This window comes from Benincasa hispida, chromosome 1 (assembly GCF_009727055.1).
Source record: "Benincasa hispida cultivar B227 chromosome 1, ASM972705v1, whole genome shotgun sequence".
NCBI lineage: Eukaryota > Viridiplantae > Streptophyta > Magnoliopsida > Cucurbitales > Cucurbitaceae > Benincasa > Benincasa hispida.
The window spans coordinates 76,712,916-76,731,883 of NC_052349.1; the positions used below are offsets into that span (position 1 = coordinate 76,712,916).

General features: G+C 38.5%; 1 protein-coding gene across 1 annotated transcript; it reads left to right on the top strand.

Annotated features, from left to right (window-relative positions):
- Nucleotides 1-17,837: 17,837 nt before the first annotated feature.
- LOC120079234 lies at nt 17,838-18,266 on the top strand. Its single transcript, XM_039033397.1, has one exon. The coding sequence runs from the start codon at nt 17,838-17,840 to the stop codon at nt 18,264-18,266; it is 429 nt and encodes a 142-aa protein (XP_038889325.1).
- The last annotated feature ends 702 nt before the right edge of the window (nt 18,267-18,968 follow it).

An 18,968-nucleotide genomic window follows, 5' to 3' on the forward strand; every position in this document is an offset into this window, starting at 1 on the left:
ACAGAATTACCACATATACATTCAAAACATACTAATATGCATTCATAATGCTAAAGAGATCAAGGGATCATACCATATGAAGATTTCTTCTTCACAGCGAGTCTAAAACCCAACCGTCTACCTCGAATAATCACCACTCGGATAGAAGAAAACGAAGATGACACCACCACTTAGAACCCTCTGTATTCTTGGAGCGAGAATCCAAAGTGTGGGCTTTGTTCGGATTTGGTAGAGGGAAGAAGGAAGAGAGACCGTACACAACGACCAAGCAAGTGGAAGATGAAGTCGTCTATCACATAGATAAGATGCTTGATTTTTTAGGTGAAGTATACGATCGTGTAGAAAAAAGTAAGCGATCATCTAAACGATTGTGTAGGAAAGGGTAAGTGATCATTGATAATGGGCAGAAATGCACATTATAACAACGCAAAGATATAAAACAATGTAGGATTGCAACGGTAAAAATATGTAAAATCGTGTCCAAAAGCATTAAGTTGAGAACATTGCATTCGCATGCGCCCATCGCATTAAAGTAGCTAGTTTACGTATTTTGTGCAAGAAAATGCGTTGGCGCAAGGTAGAATTTCGATCAAAGGAATTCAGTGTCCGAGCGCATTAGAAGATTACGACCGCAAAGCCATGCGATCGTATGTGTTCACGAAGATTTGCTCAAGAAGGTGGCCGCATAGAGACGGTGCATCAAAGTGAAAGCTTAATAAATCACGATGGTACAGAAAGCTGATGACAATCGAATCTAAATTTAGTTGATAAACCGTTAACGACACATTGTAGCAAGTACACTCAATTTTTCGGTGACAATTAATCGGTGCATCAGACAGAGATTTAATGACATCCCATAAGAGTAATCATTTGAGAGAAATGCTCTTCACCTTGAAGCTCTATAAATACCGAAGGCCACCTTTGTTAAAAGGATTCCAGTTTAGCAGTTCAGAACTCTGAGTTCTCTTTCGCCATATACATAGAGATAATAGATAGCTGTAATTTGTAAATTTTATACCTAGAAGGCGAAGGCGAGTGAAGAGAGAAGATGCTAAAAGATCGTTCCTGGTTAGCTCGAGAGAGTGTCTGGAAGCGTTGAGAACGGAGAGAGGGCCGACTCTTGCGAAAACAAGAACATTCTTTTGGGCAGAGTAGAGAAAATCACAGTGTAAAAGCCTTGGGAAGCAAGACATTGCTACCAGGCTCACTATCCTTACTTTCCATTGTCATTCTGTATTCGGATTTTATTTATAAAATGGAATTTGCATCTCTACATCTGTTCACTCTCTTTACATTACGCATGAGTAACTAAACTTTTGAATGGGTTGAGAAGTACTTGGCTAGCATGACCTAAGATCTTCATTTTATGCGATCATCTTGTCTTATGTATGCATCCATCACCCTTTAGAGATACTTGAGAGAGAGTCTAAAGAAAGAACCTAGACTTGATAGCGCTAGGTTAGAATCTAGGCTTGAGAAAGTCATATTAGAACCGTATAAACAAGAGATAGAAACTTAGAGATAAGATCTGTTTGCTAACATGCATCACATGCACCCTAGAAATAGGATATGATAATATACGGTCACCTTGTGTATGTGTGTGTCATTCATCATCTCATAGACAAGAATAGAGGCTTAGACATAAGTCCTATAGACATCATCGTATACATCGTATGCGTCCTAAAATTAGGAGCTATAGCATTTGCATTGAGAGATGACCTGCTGTTGTATGTGTGTAGCATGATCACATAACTTGAACACAATCTTGGGAAGTGTTAGCTAAATCCTTTCTCAACCCGTTCCCCGCATACTCATTATAACTTTCGCTGTTATTAACTCTTTTCTCAATTCCGCCGCATAGGATTTATATTTTAAACAAACATACCAACCAACTTATTGTTTTGATTGTTACTGCAAAGGAACTAGAATTCACCGTCGCATATTGTCTCCATAGTCCTTGCTTTCGACCCTGGACTTACTAGGCAACCTAGTAGGATTTATACTTGGATTTTGCTAGGAAAACTTGCATGTACAACGCAAACACGACTATCGCAATATACACCATTATTTCATCATATTCACAAAGCATCAATCGTCTAAACGATCGTATAGGAAAAGGGTGAGCAATCGTCTAAACGATCATGTAGGAAAAACTAAGTGATCGTCTATACGATAATTTAGTAAATATTGGGAGCTAAACGATTGCTTTGGAAAAGGTAAACGATCGTTTAGTTAATAGCGCGCGAAGGTGTAATCGCTAAGCGATCGCTTAGCAATATCGTATATGTAAGCGATCGTACAGGCACTATCGTTCAGGCACTGATTTTCTAAACGATGACATTCTCTTTAACACAATGTCCGCGTCTCCATGCTCAACACACAGTTAACTATTTATGCATCCCAAAGTGATCTTTCAATACACTCATCCATTATTTAGAACAGAAGAAACGTCGTCCAATTTCCTTTATAACCGTCTAATGAATGTGATCTCATCATATTCATAACATATAAATTAATATCATATATTAATTATAATATTTTCCTCTAATAGATATAAATTATATTCATATCCAATTTCCTCCAAATTAATGTATCTCATACATAAAGTTAACTATATCATATTTAATTAACTCGTTCAATTATATCATATATAATCGAACTCCCTCTTGTCAATTTGAACATTTCAAACTAACCCAAAAACTGACTCTCAACTTGTGATAACGGGCAAAAATGCACGTTATCATAGTGCTAAGTTCTTAAACAATGTTGGATTGCGTTGATAGAATATGTTAAATTGCATCCATTAAGCATAAATTCTATAATATTGTGGTCGCATGCGTCCAATGGATTAGAGCAGTTGATCTTTATATTTTTGTGCAGAATAATGCGTTACGCAATGCAAAGAATGCGATCATAGGAATACATTGGTCGAGCGCAACTTCACCGCAAGACTTTGCGTTGATCGTGCTCGCAAACATCCACCCAAGAAGAATCACTGCAACATGGTGGGCGCATCCAGACAAAAGGACAATTAAGATCGATGGGACAGAAAGCTGACGACAGTCGGATCCAAATTAAGTTGATAGCCGATAATGGTCACAAAGTACATCTAGCTTTATCGGTGACAATTATCCAGCGCATCAGTCGGGAATTAAAGCTGTCCCATCTGTACAACCAGGAGAGAGAAGCTGCCTTTCACCTTTGATGCCCTATAAATACCAAGTGCATTCTTCAGAGAAGGGGTTAAGCAGTCGATTACTTCACATCACTTTACAAGTTCACACCTCTGTTCATAGCTTTCTTTTCCATTTTACAGTGGAGTTAGAGAAGAGTGGTGACGTCGGAGATCGTNTTGATCGTGCTCGCAAACATCCACCCAAGAAGAATCACTGCAACATGGTGGGCGCATCTGGATGAAAGGACAATTACGATCGATGGGACAAAAAGATGACGGCTGTCAGATCCAAATTAAGTTGACAGTCGATAATGGTCACAAAGTACACCCAGCTTTATCGGTGACAATTATCCGGCACATCAGTCAGAAATTAAAACTATCCCATCTGTACAACCAGGAGAGAGAAGCCGCCTTTCACCTTTGATGCCCTATAAATACCAAGTGCATTCTTCAGAGAAGGGGTTAATCAGTCAATTACTTTGCATCACTTTAAAAGTTCACACCTCTGTTCATAGTTTTCTTTCCATTTTTACGATGGAGCTAGAGAAGAGTGGTGACGCCGGAGATCGTCCAAGACGGCTCGAGAGAGAACCTTGGGGCCTAAGAGTAGAGAGCGGGTTGACTCTCGCGAAAGCGAGAATATCTTTAGAGCACGAGTAGAATAGTGTAACGCCTGGTGGCAAGAAATTGCTCTAGGCTCTTTACTATACTTGCATTGTTATTCTATACTTCATCTTATATCTATTCAATGGGAGTGTTGTTTCTATATCTGCTCATTCTCTTAATACGCATGAGTAGCTAAACTAGTTGAATGGGTTGAGAGGAACTAAGCTAACATGATCTAGGAAGTTCATTGCTTGCGATTGTCTTGTTTTATGTTGTGCAAATTACCCTTTAGAGTTACTCGAGAGAGAATCTAAAGAAGGAACCTAATGTCTCAAGAGAGATAGGTTAGAATTTGGTCTCGAAAGAGCAAGATTAGACTTGCATAAACAAGAGATAGGAACTTAGAGATAAACTCTATTTGTCAACTTGCATCGCATGCATCCTAGGAATAAGAATGATATTATGTGGTCACATATTTGTGTGAATGTCATGCTGTCATCGCATAAATAGAAATGAAGGTTTATGTGTAAACCCTGTAGACTTATCGCTTATTTATCGCATACGTTCTAGCCTTAGAAGTCGTGGCATTCACGCCTAGAGATGGTTTACTATTATATGCATGTTGCATGATCGCAAAGCATGAACGCATCCTAGGGAGTGTTAGCCGAAACCCTTCTCAACCCGTTCACCGCATATTCATCGCATTTCCCGTTTACCAACTCTTTTCAAACTCTGCTGCATTTTATTTATTTTCAATCAACGCAATCACAACCAACACCTTATTTATTTTACCGGTTACCGCAAAGCTTTCATAAGAAAATTATCAATGAAAACTATTTTCACAAGTCCCTGTGATCGACCCTGGACTTACCAAGAAACTCAGTGGAATTTACACTTGAATTCCGCTGGGGAAACTTGAGTGCATAACGCAATTCCATCAACGCATATCATCCATATTCCACTTAAGAAAATAACGCATCATGTATCCAAGCTACCAAGGGGACCTTATGAACCTATGACACGAAGCTCCAACGGTACGTGAATAGCTGACTAAACTCTTTAGTCACGATATCCACCATCCGTTAACTGTCAGGCATTCCACAAAAGAGCGACAGTTGAACTCTTCTTGCAATAGATATATTTCTATGTTCATTGGATATGACCAATCATTAGTACGATGACCCTTCGCAGATGCTCGTAATTAGAGCAGGCCAATTTAATGTTTTGCCCCTATAATTACATCTTCCTCCTTAAGTACCACTGATCCCTCTAATGAATAATACAACATAGTCCTACTATGTGTGAACACCTCTCAGGCCATGAGAAGGTGTGTGGCGCCACATCGTTCAAGCTCTGGGATCAGCCCTTAAGAGAGCAATCTATCTACTTACCCCTACTTTGCGGAAGGAGTGAACTCTATCTTGTGAAGCTGAGTTCCAAGCTCTCAAATCAAACGAATCCTCAAAATGGTAGGTTTGAGTTGGCACTGTGGCCACTCGCACCCATGCAAATCAAAGGACCGCCCTCAATGGCAGGAGTTCCCAACTCACTCAGGATTGAGGTCATGTTACCTATGGTTATCCTAGTGAAGTGAAGTCTTAGTCATGAACAGAGTTATATGACAAGACATTAACACTTCAAGGTCAGGTCTTATACAAACTCTTTGTATAGGACACCCCTGCTCGCATGTCCACTACACGAATGATCAGGATCAGACCATTTGTGATAAGTCACAACATTTGTAACAATTCTACAAAGCGGGTCGCGTTCGTAGTGTTACCAAGATAAGGTTTCCCTTCTATATCCATATACTACAGACTATTTTGGTTGTCACTTAAGACATGATCCAGTTGTATGTCACTACATACATTCTTAAGTTACATAAAGACAACCATGGATATTAAGTTTATTGGTTTGTGGTAAAATTAAAAAAAAAATCTAAATGTGCAAAGTCAAGTAGTGAAGTAAATATCATATATATTATACATCACAAATGTTCGTACAAAGTTATTTACAAACTACAGGAGACGAGACTTTAGGGCACAAACCCCAACAATCTCCCACTTTTCCTATAGTGAAGTGGGGAGTACAAGTAAACAGGTACAAAATAATAAACTAGGGCATAAAAACCCAGTGCAACAAAATCTCCCACTTGCTCTAGTCCAGCCGCGGGCGGTCCCGTAGACCCATGCTCTGAAGGTGACCCTCAAACACTGTAGCTGTGAGAGCCTTCGTAAACGGATTAGCAATGTTTTACTCCGAGGCAATATTTGTGACGACCACCTCTCATCGATGCACTATCTCGCAGATCAGATGATACTTTCACTCTATGTGTTTGTCGCGCCTATGACTCCTGGGCTCCTTAGAGTTCACCACAACACCACTATTGTCACAATAGAGGGTGATGAGCCTAGACATATCTAGAAAAACTTCCAGCTCTATCAAGAATTTTCTGAGCCAGACGACCTCTTTAGCAGCTTCACAAGTCGCTACGTACTCGACTTCATCATGGAGTCAGCGATGCACCCCTGCTTAGTGCTCCGCCACACTACAGCTCCTCCATTAAGAGTAAATACTGACCCTGAAGTGGACTTTTGAGAGTCCTTATCAATCTGAAAGTCAGAATCCGTGTATCCAGTAAGGATCAAATCCCGGGACCCATACACGAGCATGTAGTCCCTCGTTCTTCGAAGATACTTGAGGATGTTCTTAACTACGGTCCAGTGACCATGGCCTGGGTTAGACTGATACCTACTGACTATTCCCTCAGCATAACAGATCTCTAGCCTAGTACAGAGCATCGCATACATTAAACTACCAATGACATATGCATATGGGACCCGTCTCATGTCCTCAACCTCTTGAGGCGTTTTAGGATACATGACCTTAGACAAAGTGACTCCATGCCTGAATGGTAGTAGGCCCTTTTTGGAGTTCTGCATCGAGTACTTGAGCAAGATTTTGTCAATATATGATGCCTGAGACAACACTAGCACTTTGTTCTTACAATCCCGAAAGATCTGTATACCCAAAACAAACTGAGCCTCTCCCAAATCTTTCATTTGAAATTGGGTCGCTTACCAGTTCTTAACTACAATCAGTAGACCTACATCATTCCCAATGAGTAGTATATCGTCTACATACAACACTAAGAAAGCTACTGATCTGTTCACTATTTTTTTGTAAACACAAGGTTCATCAACATTTTGGTCAAAGCCATACGATTTGATCGCAGCATCAAACCGAATATTCCAAGATCGAGATGCCTGCTTCAGCCCATAAATGGTTCAGTTTGCAAACCTTTTGCTCTTGACCTTGGGCAATGAATCCCTCGGGTTGCACCATGTAAATGGTCTTCTCAAGATTGCTATTCAGAAAAGCCATCTTGACGTCCATTTGTAAAATCTCATAATTATAATAAGCTGTAATGGACAGGAGGATGTGGATCGACTTTAACATGGAAATAGGTGAAAAGTTCTCCTCATAGTCGACTCCCTCCACCTGGGTATAACCCTTTGACACAAGTAGAGCCTTGAAGGTTTGCACCTTCCTATCAGCATCTCGTTTGCACTTGTAGATCCATTTACAACCTATAAGTCTTACCCCATCAGGCTAATCTACAAGATCCCATACCGAGTTGAAGTACATCGACTCCACCTCGAGATTCATGGCTTTAACCCATTCATCCCAGTCAACATCGTCTATTACCTTTTTATAGGACAACAGATCCTCGTCGCCATTTGTCACCATAGCTAGGATTTTCGTGAAATCTAGATAGCAATCAGGTGGGTTTGTAACCCTCCCACTGCGTCGAGGTTCCCCCAACTCTTGAGGTAAAACTGACCTATTAGATGAACTATCATCAACAATTCTGGTTGATGAAGTAGGTCCTTCAACAACTGTTGTTGAAGTTTCAATAGTTTCTGTGGAAAGCTCACTTAACACGACTTTACTACGTGGACTGTGCTCCCTGATATGATCCTCCTCCAGGAAAGTAGAGTTCGTGGAAACAAACACCTTGTTTGTTTTCGGACGGATCATAAAAGTAACCTCCTCGTATACCTTTGGGGTAGTCTACAAAGAAGCACAACCTCGATCGTGATTACAATTTCTTTGGATTTGCCTCAGGCACATGTGCTGGGTAACCCCATATGCGGAAGTGACGTAAACTAGCTTTATGCCCGTTCCACAACTCCAGAGGTGTTCTTGCAACACTCTTAGAAGGAACACAGTTGAGAATGTATACCACAGTCTCCACTGTGAAACCCCAAAACGAGTCCGGTAAGGAAGCGTAACTTATCATCGAACGAACCATGTCCAAAAATGTTATGTTTCTCCTCTCTACTGAGGTGTACTCGGTGCCGAGAGTTGTGAAACAATTCCATGTTCTAATAAATAGTCCTAGAACTCAGAATCCAAAAACTCTCCACCTCAATCTGATTGAAGTGTTTTTATTCGTCTATCCAAAGCATTCTCAACTTCGGCCTTAAATAATTTAAACTTTTCAAAAGATTCAGACTTTCGTTGCATCAGATAGACATACCCATATATCAAGTAATCATCAGTAAAACTGATAAAGTACTCATAGCCTCTTCGAGCTCGCATATTCATGGACCACGAAGGTCAGAATGTACTAATTCAAGAGGCTCTTTGGCTCGATAACCTTTTCCAGTAAAAGATTTTTTAGTCATCTTACCTTTAAGGCAAGATTCGAACACTGGTAAAGAATTTTCCTCTAACTCGCTTAGAAGGACATTCAATCTCTCAATCCTATTGAGATTGATGTGCCCTAATCAAAGGTGCCAAAGTCGGGCATTTTCTTTTGGAGAAACTCGTTGGCATTTAGATTGAGTTACGACATATTTAAACATCTCTATGTTATGGAGGGAACTTAAGGCTAAAGGTCTTAGCACATACAAGTTATTTTCCAGTTTGGCTGTACAAATTTCAACACCATCCTTACGAATAAACACTTTATTCAATTTAAAAGAATAGTGTAATTGTATTGTAATAGACACTTTACAGAAATAAGGTTCCTTTTTAGTTCAGGAACTACAAATACATCTTTTAATATAAGAAACCTATTCTGTAAAGTAAACTTGATGTCTCTTACTACCACAGCTTAGACGACGTTTTCGGTGCCTACTCGCAACCTCATCTCACCAGCCTTTAACTATCGCCGGGATCTAATCCCTTGAAAAGAAGAACATACATGATTAGTGGCGCTTGAATCTACTATCCAAGCAGAATTATCATTCTCCACTAAACAAGTTTCTAATACAAGCAAATCATATTTACCTTTGTCTGCCTTCGCCTTAGCTTTGACAGCCTTCTTTTCCTTCACATAACGAGGACAATTCCTCTTCTAGTGTCTGTCCTGGTTACAGTGGAAACTTTTGCCTTTTTCAATCGGCGGTGGATGCTTCTTCTAGGTGACAGGTGGCAGGTAAGCAGGCGCATTTCCTTTCCCTTTACCACCCTTCTTCTTCTTCCCCTTTCCAGAGTTAGAAGTTGAAGGTGCAAACTTTGTTCCTAAGGTCGAACCTAGATAGAACTTTTTAGAGGACGAGACAACATTTACCTTACCTCCCTTTTTCTCCTTAGTTTTCAGCAAGGATTGGTAAGTCTACAACTCGTTGAGGAGAGTGGTAAGGGAGTAGTCCACTTTGTTAAGAATCGTATTGCTAACAAAGTGGAGGAAGCTCTCCGGAAATGAATGCGGGATAATGATAACCTGACTGCCCTCATCGATTTTAGACCCATTCATCTCTGCTACGTTAAAGTGGACCATTATATTCAGCACGTGTTCACGAATAGAGGTGCCTTCCTCCATTTTGGAGCTGAAGATGTGTTTCAGAGCCTCATGCTTGAGATGTCCAGACGGCTGTCCAAACATCCCCGCAGGGACTCCATGATCTCACGAGTTGAGACCATGGACTCGTGTTTCTTGGCCAACAAGTCACTAAAACTGGCCAAAATATAGGCTCGGGCCTTCTCGTTTACCCATGTCCAACGCTCGTACGCCGTCCAAACATTTTGATAGCATCTTGAGGTGGAATAAGAGGACATTCCTCCGTAATGACAAACTTTAGATCCTCGATGATGAGTATCTTCGTGAGCATATGTTTCCAACTTGAACAGTTTTGGCCATTCAATTTTTCGGTGCTGAGTAAATTGATAGTGGCTGATGCCATTAAAAACCGTTGCTGGAAAAAAAAATGAATAATTTTTTATAAGATTTTGCAAAAACCACATTTTTTAATTAACCCATTAATTTTAGCAAAACTGATTCCAAATACCCTAAGTGAAAAGACTTCTATTTTGCAATGATGCCCAGCGAGGGAGGATAAACATCACCGGTGGGGTGATAAGATGTCCCTTCACTGGGATGAGACATTCTCAACCATTAGGCAGAACCAACTCTTGGAACTAAACCTAATAGCCATCATTTGTTCGGTCCAAAATAGTTAACCCTTAACAATCCTGCGTAAGTGTAACCCCTCGTTTTTTGCCCTAGAGTTCCGCCCTAATGCGCCCACCGTAAGGAAAAAAGTGGATTAGGACAAGAGACTAAGTAACCTTATCCTCTTACAGGAGATCAAATAAAGAAACGCGCAAAACAACCATCCTATAGGGGGACACACCTAGGGTGCCACGAGGCGATGCGCAAAAACTTTATTCAATCCAACAAGGGAGACCGAAGGATATGATGTCGCACTTCCCACTCCTACTTACTATGAACACTCTATCCATCCACCTTGATATTAATCTACCCAAACACCATCCGTAGGGGGACACGCCAAAGGTGCCTTGAGGCCGAGGGTAGATCTCATAGTGTGGACTATGAGGGAGAAACGCGTGAGGTGAAAATGAAGCATCACATGCCCCAAGAACCCCCCACTGAATGTTCTACCTAGGGGTTTATTAACCTAGACTATCCGGCTACTGATGATGATCTAAGTCATTTATTAAGTTTGCTAAAAAACAACTTTTGGCTTTGAAATTAAAAAAAAAAAAAATCCAAGTAGTCACATTAAACTCTTTAATGGACTGGCCTTAATTTGTATGCATGCATCAGATCTATCTAAATGACCTTTCCAGGTAGGTTCCCAGGTAGGGGTGTACCGTTTTCATCATTTTAAATACCCCAGCCTAGATAGAATCCGCCTTTGACAGAAGGTCTATTATAGATAGACTTGCTACGTATTAATCTTTTACTAATTATTTTAGTTTTAATTTCATTTTATAACCATTTATAAAATAAACAACTAAAACACTCATGCCACGTAACGAAGTATTTATAACACTTATAAATATAATGTTAAATAAATAAAGAATATATAAATTTTACCCTTATATTATATGATGCATGAGCATGCACTTATGTAAATTAAATCATGCTTCACTAAATCATAACACTTATAATAAAGAGAATATGCATGACCTAAGGTGGAATTTATCTATATGTGCATACCATATGACAAATATATATATATATATATATATCACATGCATAAAATCATGGATTAATGGACCGGGATGAACCAAAATAAAACCGGAATGAGAAAACAATCTATTTACATAATTCAGCTGAGCAAACCGGTTCACAAGCGAACCGGGTCTTGAACCATCGAGCAAAGCTCCCATCGTAAACATCTCTAGGTAAACGATCGTGTAGCGCACACTATATGATAGTGTAAAAGCTAAATGATCGCATAGACAATAATGAGGTCGTGAAGCCTGATTGTCTAGATGATCTCTTCGTGATCGTATAGTCAGTAACTATGCGATGAGGCTTGCTGAGCTATATGATCATCTAGTGCACACGCACGTTAAACGACAGCTGAGCATCTGATACTCAGCAATCGTATACCTGATCGTCGACACGATACGATCAACCCTTGATCGCGTACCCGATCGTCAACACGATACGATCAACCCTTGATCGCATACCTGATCGTCGACACAATGCGATCAACCTTTGATCGCATTCCCCATCTTCTACAGATGCGATCAACCCTTGATCGTTTCCTTCCTCGAAGAACCACAACGCTTGCTCTGATATTCTTCATGAACGACTCAAAACTCAAACAAACTTTGAATTACAGACTCGATAACGATTATCAAAGCCCAAAAACATAGGGGCTTTTACAAACAATTGCAAATGTAAAAGAATTTAATCAAACTCAGGCTACCATCCACGAAAACATCCATTAATCCGCACATCCACAACAATTTAACGAATTTAAACAGAGTAGACATGCACCCACCAAGAACGTATATGTTATTCGTTGCAACAATGAAATTGGAATATCAGAAACCTGGCTCTGATACCAATTAAAGGAACTCTTATTCAAGAGTACCCATGAGCAGAAGCGGATATTTCCAATTCATTGTAACAGAATTACCACATATACATTCAAAACATACTAATATGCATTCATAATGCTAATGAGATCCAGAGATCATACCAGATGAAGATTTTTGCTTCACAGCGAGTCAAAAACTCAACCGTCTACCTCGAACAATCACCACTCGAACTGAAGGAAACGGAGATGACACCACCACTCAGAGCCCTCAGTATTCTTGGAGTGAGAATCCAAAGTGTGGGCTTTGTTCGGATTTGGTAGAGGAAAGGAGGAAGAGAGACCATACACAACGATCACGTAAGTGGGAAATGAGGTCGTCTATCGCATAGACAAGATGTTTGATCGTTTAGGTGAAGTATACGATCGTGTAGGAAAAAGTAAGCGATCGTCTAAACGATCGTGTAGGAAAAAGTAAGCGGTCGTCTAAACGATCGTGTAGGAAAAGGGTGAGTGATCATCTAAACAATCGTGTAGGAAAAACGAAGCGATCGTCTATACGATCGTTTATTAAATATCAGGAGCTAAACGATCGCTTAGGAAAGTTAAACTATCGTTTAGTTAATAGCGCGTGAAGGTGTAATCAGTAAGCGGTCGCTTAGCAATATCGTATATGTAAGCGATCGTGCTGGCACCATCGTATAGGCACTAATTTTCTAAACAATGACACTCTCTTTAACACAATGTCCGTGCCTCCATGCTCAACACACTGTCAGCTTTTTATGCATCTCAAAGTGATCTTTCAATACACTCATCCGTTATTTAGAACAGAGATGCTGTCCCATTTCCTTTATAACCCTCAAATGAATGTGATCTCATTATATTGACAACAAATAAATTAATATCATATATTAATTATAATATTTTTCTCTACTAGATATAAATCATATTTATATCCAATTTCCTCCAAATTAATGTATCTCATACATAAAGTTAATTATATCATATTTAATTAACTCGTTCAATTATATCATATATATCGAACTTATTCCCTCTTGCAATTGAACATTTCAACTGCCTCAAAAAATTGACTTCTCAACTTGACCAGGCAACCCAGGGGACCTTAGGACCTATGGCTCGAAGCTCCCAAACGTATCGTGAATAGTCTGACTAAACTTTTAGTCCACTGCATATCCACCATTCTATTAACTGCTAGGTTTTCCACTAAAGACCGACAGTTTTAACTCTTCTTGCAATAGATATATTTCTATGTCCATTATGATAAACCAATCATCAGTACATGACCCTTCACAGATGCTCGTAATTACAGTAGGCCAATTTACCGTTTTGCACCTTTAATTACATCTTCCTCCTTAAAGTACTACCGATCCCTCTAAATGAACAATTACAACATAGTCCTACTATGTTGAACACCGTCTCGAGCCATGAGAAGGTGTGTGCCCGCACATCGTTCAAGCTCCGGATCAGCCCTTAAGAGAGCAATCTATCTACTTACCCCTACTTTGCGGAAGGAGTGACTCCATTTTGTGAAGCTGAGTTCCCAGCTCCAAATTAAACGATCCCCAGAATGGTAGTTTTGAGTCGACGCTATGGCCACTAGCACCCATGCAAATCAAAGGACCGCCCCTCAATGCAGGAGTTCCCAATCCTCAGGATTGAGGTTAATGTTACCTATGGTTATCTAGTGAAGTGAAGTCTTAGTCATGAACAGAGTTATATGACAAGACCATTACACTTTTCGAGTCAGGTCTTATACAAACTCTTTATATAGGACGCCCCCTGTGCTCGCAAGTGTCGCACTACACGAATGATCAGGATCAGACCATCTATGACAAGTCACAACATTTGTAACAATTCCACAAAGCGGGCCCGGTCCGTAAGTGTTACCAGGATAAAGGTTTCCCTTCTATATCCGATATACTATAGACTATTTTTGTTGTCACTTAAGACATGTCAATTGTATGTCACTACATACATGCTTAAGTTACTTAAAGACAACCAGGGATATAAGTTTACTGGTTGTGGTAAAATAAAGAACATCTAAATGTGCAAAGTCAATTAGTGAATAAATATCAAATACAAATGATGTGATCCACAGTGTTACCGAGATGAGATATCCAATTTCATCTATAACTTATAGACCATTTAGGCTATATACTATAACTTGATCCTATTTATGGCACTACATAAAGTTAAAGTATTCATATATATAGCCATGAATTTGTTTATTGGATTTTTCATAATAGAATGCAATATCAACAACTTTATTGAATAAATATCCTCAAAATATATTTTATTGATAAATAGAATATTAACATAATTACGAACTGCGAGTTTTTAGACATCCCCAACAGATGTAACACAAGGGTAATAGGTAATTTTGGCCCACTGTACTGTACGAGCAATCTGTGAAAGGTCATCACACACTGTTGAGTGTAGCATCGGTCTTTAGTTAGTAAACCAATATGTAACAATGTTGGTAATTTAATTAAAGAGTTTAAATTATTATCTGAGTACTGTTGGAACTTCAATCTATAGTCCATAAAGTCCCCTCTGTAGCTCAACAGGGATTAATTGATAATTAATTTTGTGGATTAATTGAAATGTTCAAATTATTGAGAGAAATTAATTATATATGATATAATTAATCAAATTAATTATATATGTGATATAATTATATAATGTATTGTATTTCGATTCATTATAATTTAAGGTAATATGAGAGATTTGAATATGATTCAAATACTAATTATATGAATGAGATTCATGTAATTAAATTTAATATAAATATGATTTATTTGAGAGGAATTAAATATTTGGATGTGATCCAAATATAATTATATGGATGAGATTCATATAAGTGAATTTAATATAAATGTGATTTATATTAAATGTCATGTATTGTTGAGAGAAAATAAAATCTATAAGTTATGTTGTATTTAATGCAATATAAAACTATAGGCTATATGTTATATTTGATATAACATATAATGTATATAGATAATAAAGTAATTATTATATATATTATTAATTTAATTGAAATTAATTAAAGGGAAGAAGTTACAACTCCTTCCCCCCATTCTCTCAGTTAATTGATGTGGGTTGTAAAACATTAATGTGGTTGGAGATTCATCTTCTTTCTCAATTATCTTTGAGAAGAGTTCTCATTGGAAAAACTAAAACAAAGGAGAAAAGTTTTTCTCCTCCCTCTCATTCTCTCCATCTCCTTCCCTCTTCCAAGGACTCAAGCAAAGCCCACAACTTTTGCTTGAATCCTTTATCCCAAGAGAATACAAAGGGTTCTCAAGTGGTGGTGTCCCTTTTGGAGAAGGAGATCTACTTGTGGCTTGTTTGAAGGATTCTTGAAGAATAGTCTTCAAAGGTAAGAGTTTATAAAACCCTAAGTTTTTTCTTTTGTATTGCATACTATAATTTATGTAAATGCATATCTTGTTCTTGTTTTACTGTAAAACTTATATTCAATAAAAAATGGAAATTGGGATAATCTTGCTTCTAATCAAGGATCTCTCCTTAGTTAGAGTTCCTTCAAAACCATAGTGGGTGTTTAATTAGACGGTGGAAATTAAACATTCATCCTAGCATAAGCCCTAAAACTTAATGTGGTTGGATAATCATATTTAATATGGATTCATTTAAGCATGTTTAGCTAATTAGGTAATTAGGACCATTGGTTGGATGTCCAATTGATTGGGCTAGGCATAGTTAAGAAACAAAAATTACATTAAGCAATTTGATTATCGAAATTAAATTGAACAATTAAAATTTCCTTAAGCTAGGTCGTTTCCTTTAATTGTATTTCTATCTTTTAGTCTCATTGCATTTTATTTCTTTTATTCATTACCTTTCCAATCCACACAAACACCACCCCCCCCCCCCATATAATTTTACCACTTTAACTAAAAACTAGCTTCGAGGAACTAATATTTTGCGCTTCATTGTGGTTCGACCCTGAACTTGTCGCTTGTACTACCAGTTAGTATATAAGTAGTTCAACTAGTAAGGATTTATGGGCGACAATAAATTTCGAGCCTAGAAAATTGGTGTCGTTGCCGGGGAAGCCAATTAGTTCTTCTTAGTTAAGTTTTTAGTTAAAGTTTCTTTTGATTTGATTTTTTTTCTTTCTTGTGTCAATTGAGCATGACAGGATTTCCAAATTAATCTTTGACATCCGAAAGCCGAGTTGCAGGTCTTGACGACGAGGTAAGTGGCCTTGATCGCCATATTGCCGAGTTGACCACTTGGTTGGCCACGTGATGAAGTGGAATTTGTAGCAAGCAGAGGTAGTAGACCCGAGGTTGCAGCGGAGTCCAGTACCACATGGTCATTTTAAGGAGGAGTATTATGGTCATTTGGACTATGAGCCTCACCATTCTTGGTAGGAGTCCATTGACCATAGATACTTAGGATGACAACAGAGCTTGATTTTATAGCACCCCACCAATTGACTCATGCTCAGCTTTAAGGTCAGGTAAGTCTTTAGAGGCTTTGGTTGTGAAGCTTGTCGACTACACTTTTGAGCTTCAGCAGGACACCCTTCATAGGCAGTAGAAGTTCGAGCTCTTCCAGCATGAGAGTTTTTGCCTCAAGGCAAAGGCTAAAATCGACTTGCAAAGCCTAAGTGACCTTGTTGCTCAGCTTGCAACTTTAGTTGGGAGGCCTGACGAGCCGTTGCTAGACCATTCCTTAGATTTATCAGAGGCTCAGACGCATGAGGTAGTCCACGCTGACATGATGGAGGAGGAGGAACCATTTCTTGGAGATTCGTGCCCATGTATGACTTTGGAGTTTTTAATTTCTGAACTTGCTAATACCTCTCTTTAGTTTCAGTAGGACATTCAAGCTCAGTTGCAAAGTATGGCCAACCATGTTGCCTAGCTGACAGAGGTTGTGTAGAGATTGGAGAGCGTGCCAGAGCAGCCCATTGTCTGTACCTCGGAGGTTGAGTTCCTTGTGAACTACTACTACTCCAGTGATGATGAGGATGTCACTCAATGCTTCTCAGTTTGTGAGGCTAATAAAGATCCCAAGCCTAAATCTGACGATATCCAGGTGATAGGTTAGAGGTCAAAAGACCTCGCCCTGTTCTAACTCCTGGCATTTCGTATATATTTGAGTTTTGTTCCTTTAGGTCTTATGAGTTTGTTGCGTCTTTTCTTTCTTTAAACTCTTTAGAGTCATTCGAGTATTTTGATTCTTTCTTTTTTCCTTTTTTACCATATACTAAAAACACCAAATTCAACTTGTCTGGTTCTCTTCAAAAGATGAGGAGCTTTATAGCTTATCGGGCTATATTCACTCATCCAAGAAGGGACCAAAGAAATACAAGGATTTCTTTGTGCCTTGATAGGGGACAGGTCATGTCAAGTAATCGACGTTAAATAAGAGTGTTTGAAAGTTATTCTTGACGTTAAATAAGGAGTTATTCTGGGATAATATTTGATTGAGAGTGTCTCACTTCAATGATAGGAATAACTGTACACCCTGAGGAATCATTTATTCCAAATCACTAAATGTATCATTAAAAAATTCAATGATGTTGGGGTTCATTAATCTTTGCTAAAGTGGTTGGATTAGAATGAAAAATGAATTTTTGCACAAAGTGTCTAATATAGGTAATGTGTTTTTGTATCAACATATCTAACTCAATCGTTATCTTTCTTGGCACCAAAAAATTAAATGTAAAAAATTATACAACTTAGAAAAATACGATGAATACGGTTTTGGTAGTGGATGACCTCAAATTCGTTCTCACAAAGGAATGTCCTCTAGCCCTTGGACACAACGCATCACGAAGTGTTCGTGATGCTTATAAGAGGTGGACCAAGGCCAATGATAAGGCAAAGATCTATATTTTGGCATGCTTATCTGAAGTTCTGGCCAAAAAGCATAAGACCATGATCACTGCATGCCAGATCATTGAATCATTGTGTGATATGTTTAGAAAACCATCCTCACAAGCCATGTATGATGCTCTTAAGTTCATCTTCAGTGCGCGAATGTTTGAAGGATTGTCTATTAGGGAACATGTCCTTAACATGATGAACCATTTCAATATTGCTAAAATGAATGGAAGTCTCATAAATGAGCCCAGTCAGATGAGCTCTATCATGCAATCGCTGTCGGACAATTTTCTGTAATTCCGTAGGAATTGTGTTATGAACAAAATTGACTACAACCTTACCACCCTCCATAATGAGCTACAAATTTTTTAGTCTTTAATGAAAGCTAAAAGAAATAATGTTGAGATTGTTGGAATGTATCAGTAAGCAGCAGAAGCAACAAGGATCAATAAGCATGCTAATTCATTAATTTTGGCAGAAACTAAAGTATGCTCTTACAGAAACAAGTGGGCTTCAAGTCACACCTTTGTAGAACTTCTTCAAATCTCGATTCTCAACTGCATATTTCTCCAAATCTTATTGTAGACCACCTTAAGATCTTCCCCACTTTCCTTTTGGAGCTCTAGATTGAGTTATGAGACTCAAAATAAGCTTGAATGAAGGAAACTTGGAGAAGAACTCACAGCAGCAACCCACTTAAAGAACACCTTCTTCAACCCAAATTTTTCAGCAAAAATTCTATAGATTGCATGCCTCAATTTCACTCCAATCTTCTCAATATATTGCAGACTATCATGCAAAGAAGATGGCTGCATGAGATGCAACTCATCCTTGGAATTATTGAAGCCAAAGTTTATGGGTTTTTTGTGAGCTACTATGAAGGTAAATGGAAAATCCCATAAATCCATTTTATGTGATTTAATCTTTTTCAATTTAAAAAATCAATTTAATTTATAAAATTGAAAATATTATTAATTTTAAAAAATTAATTTCATAAAT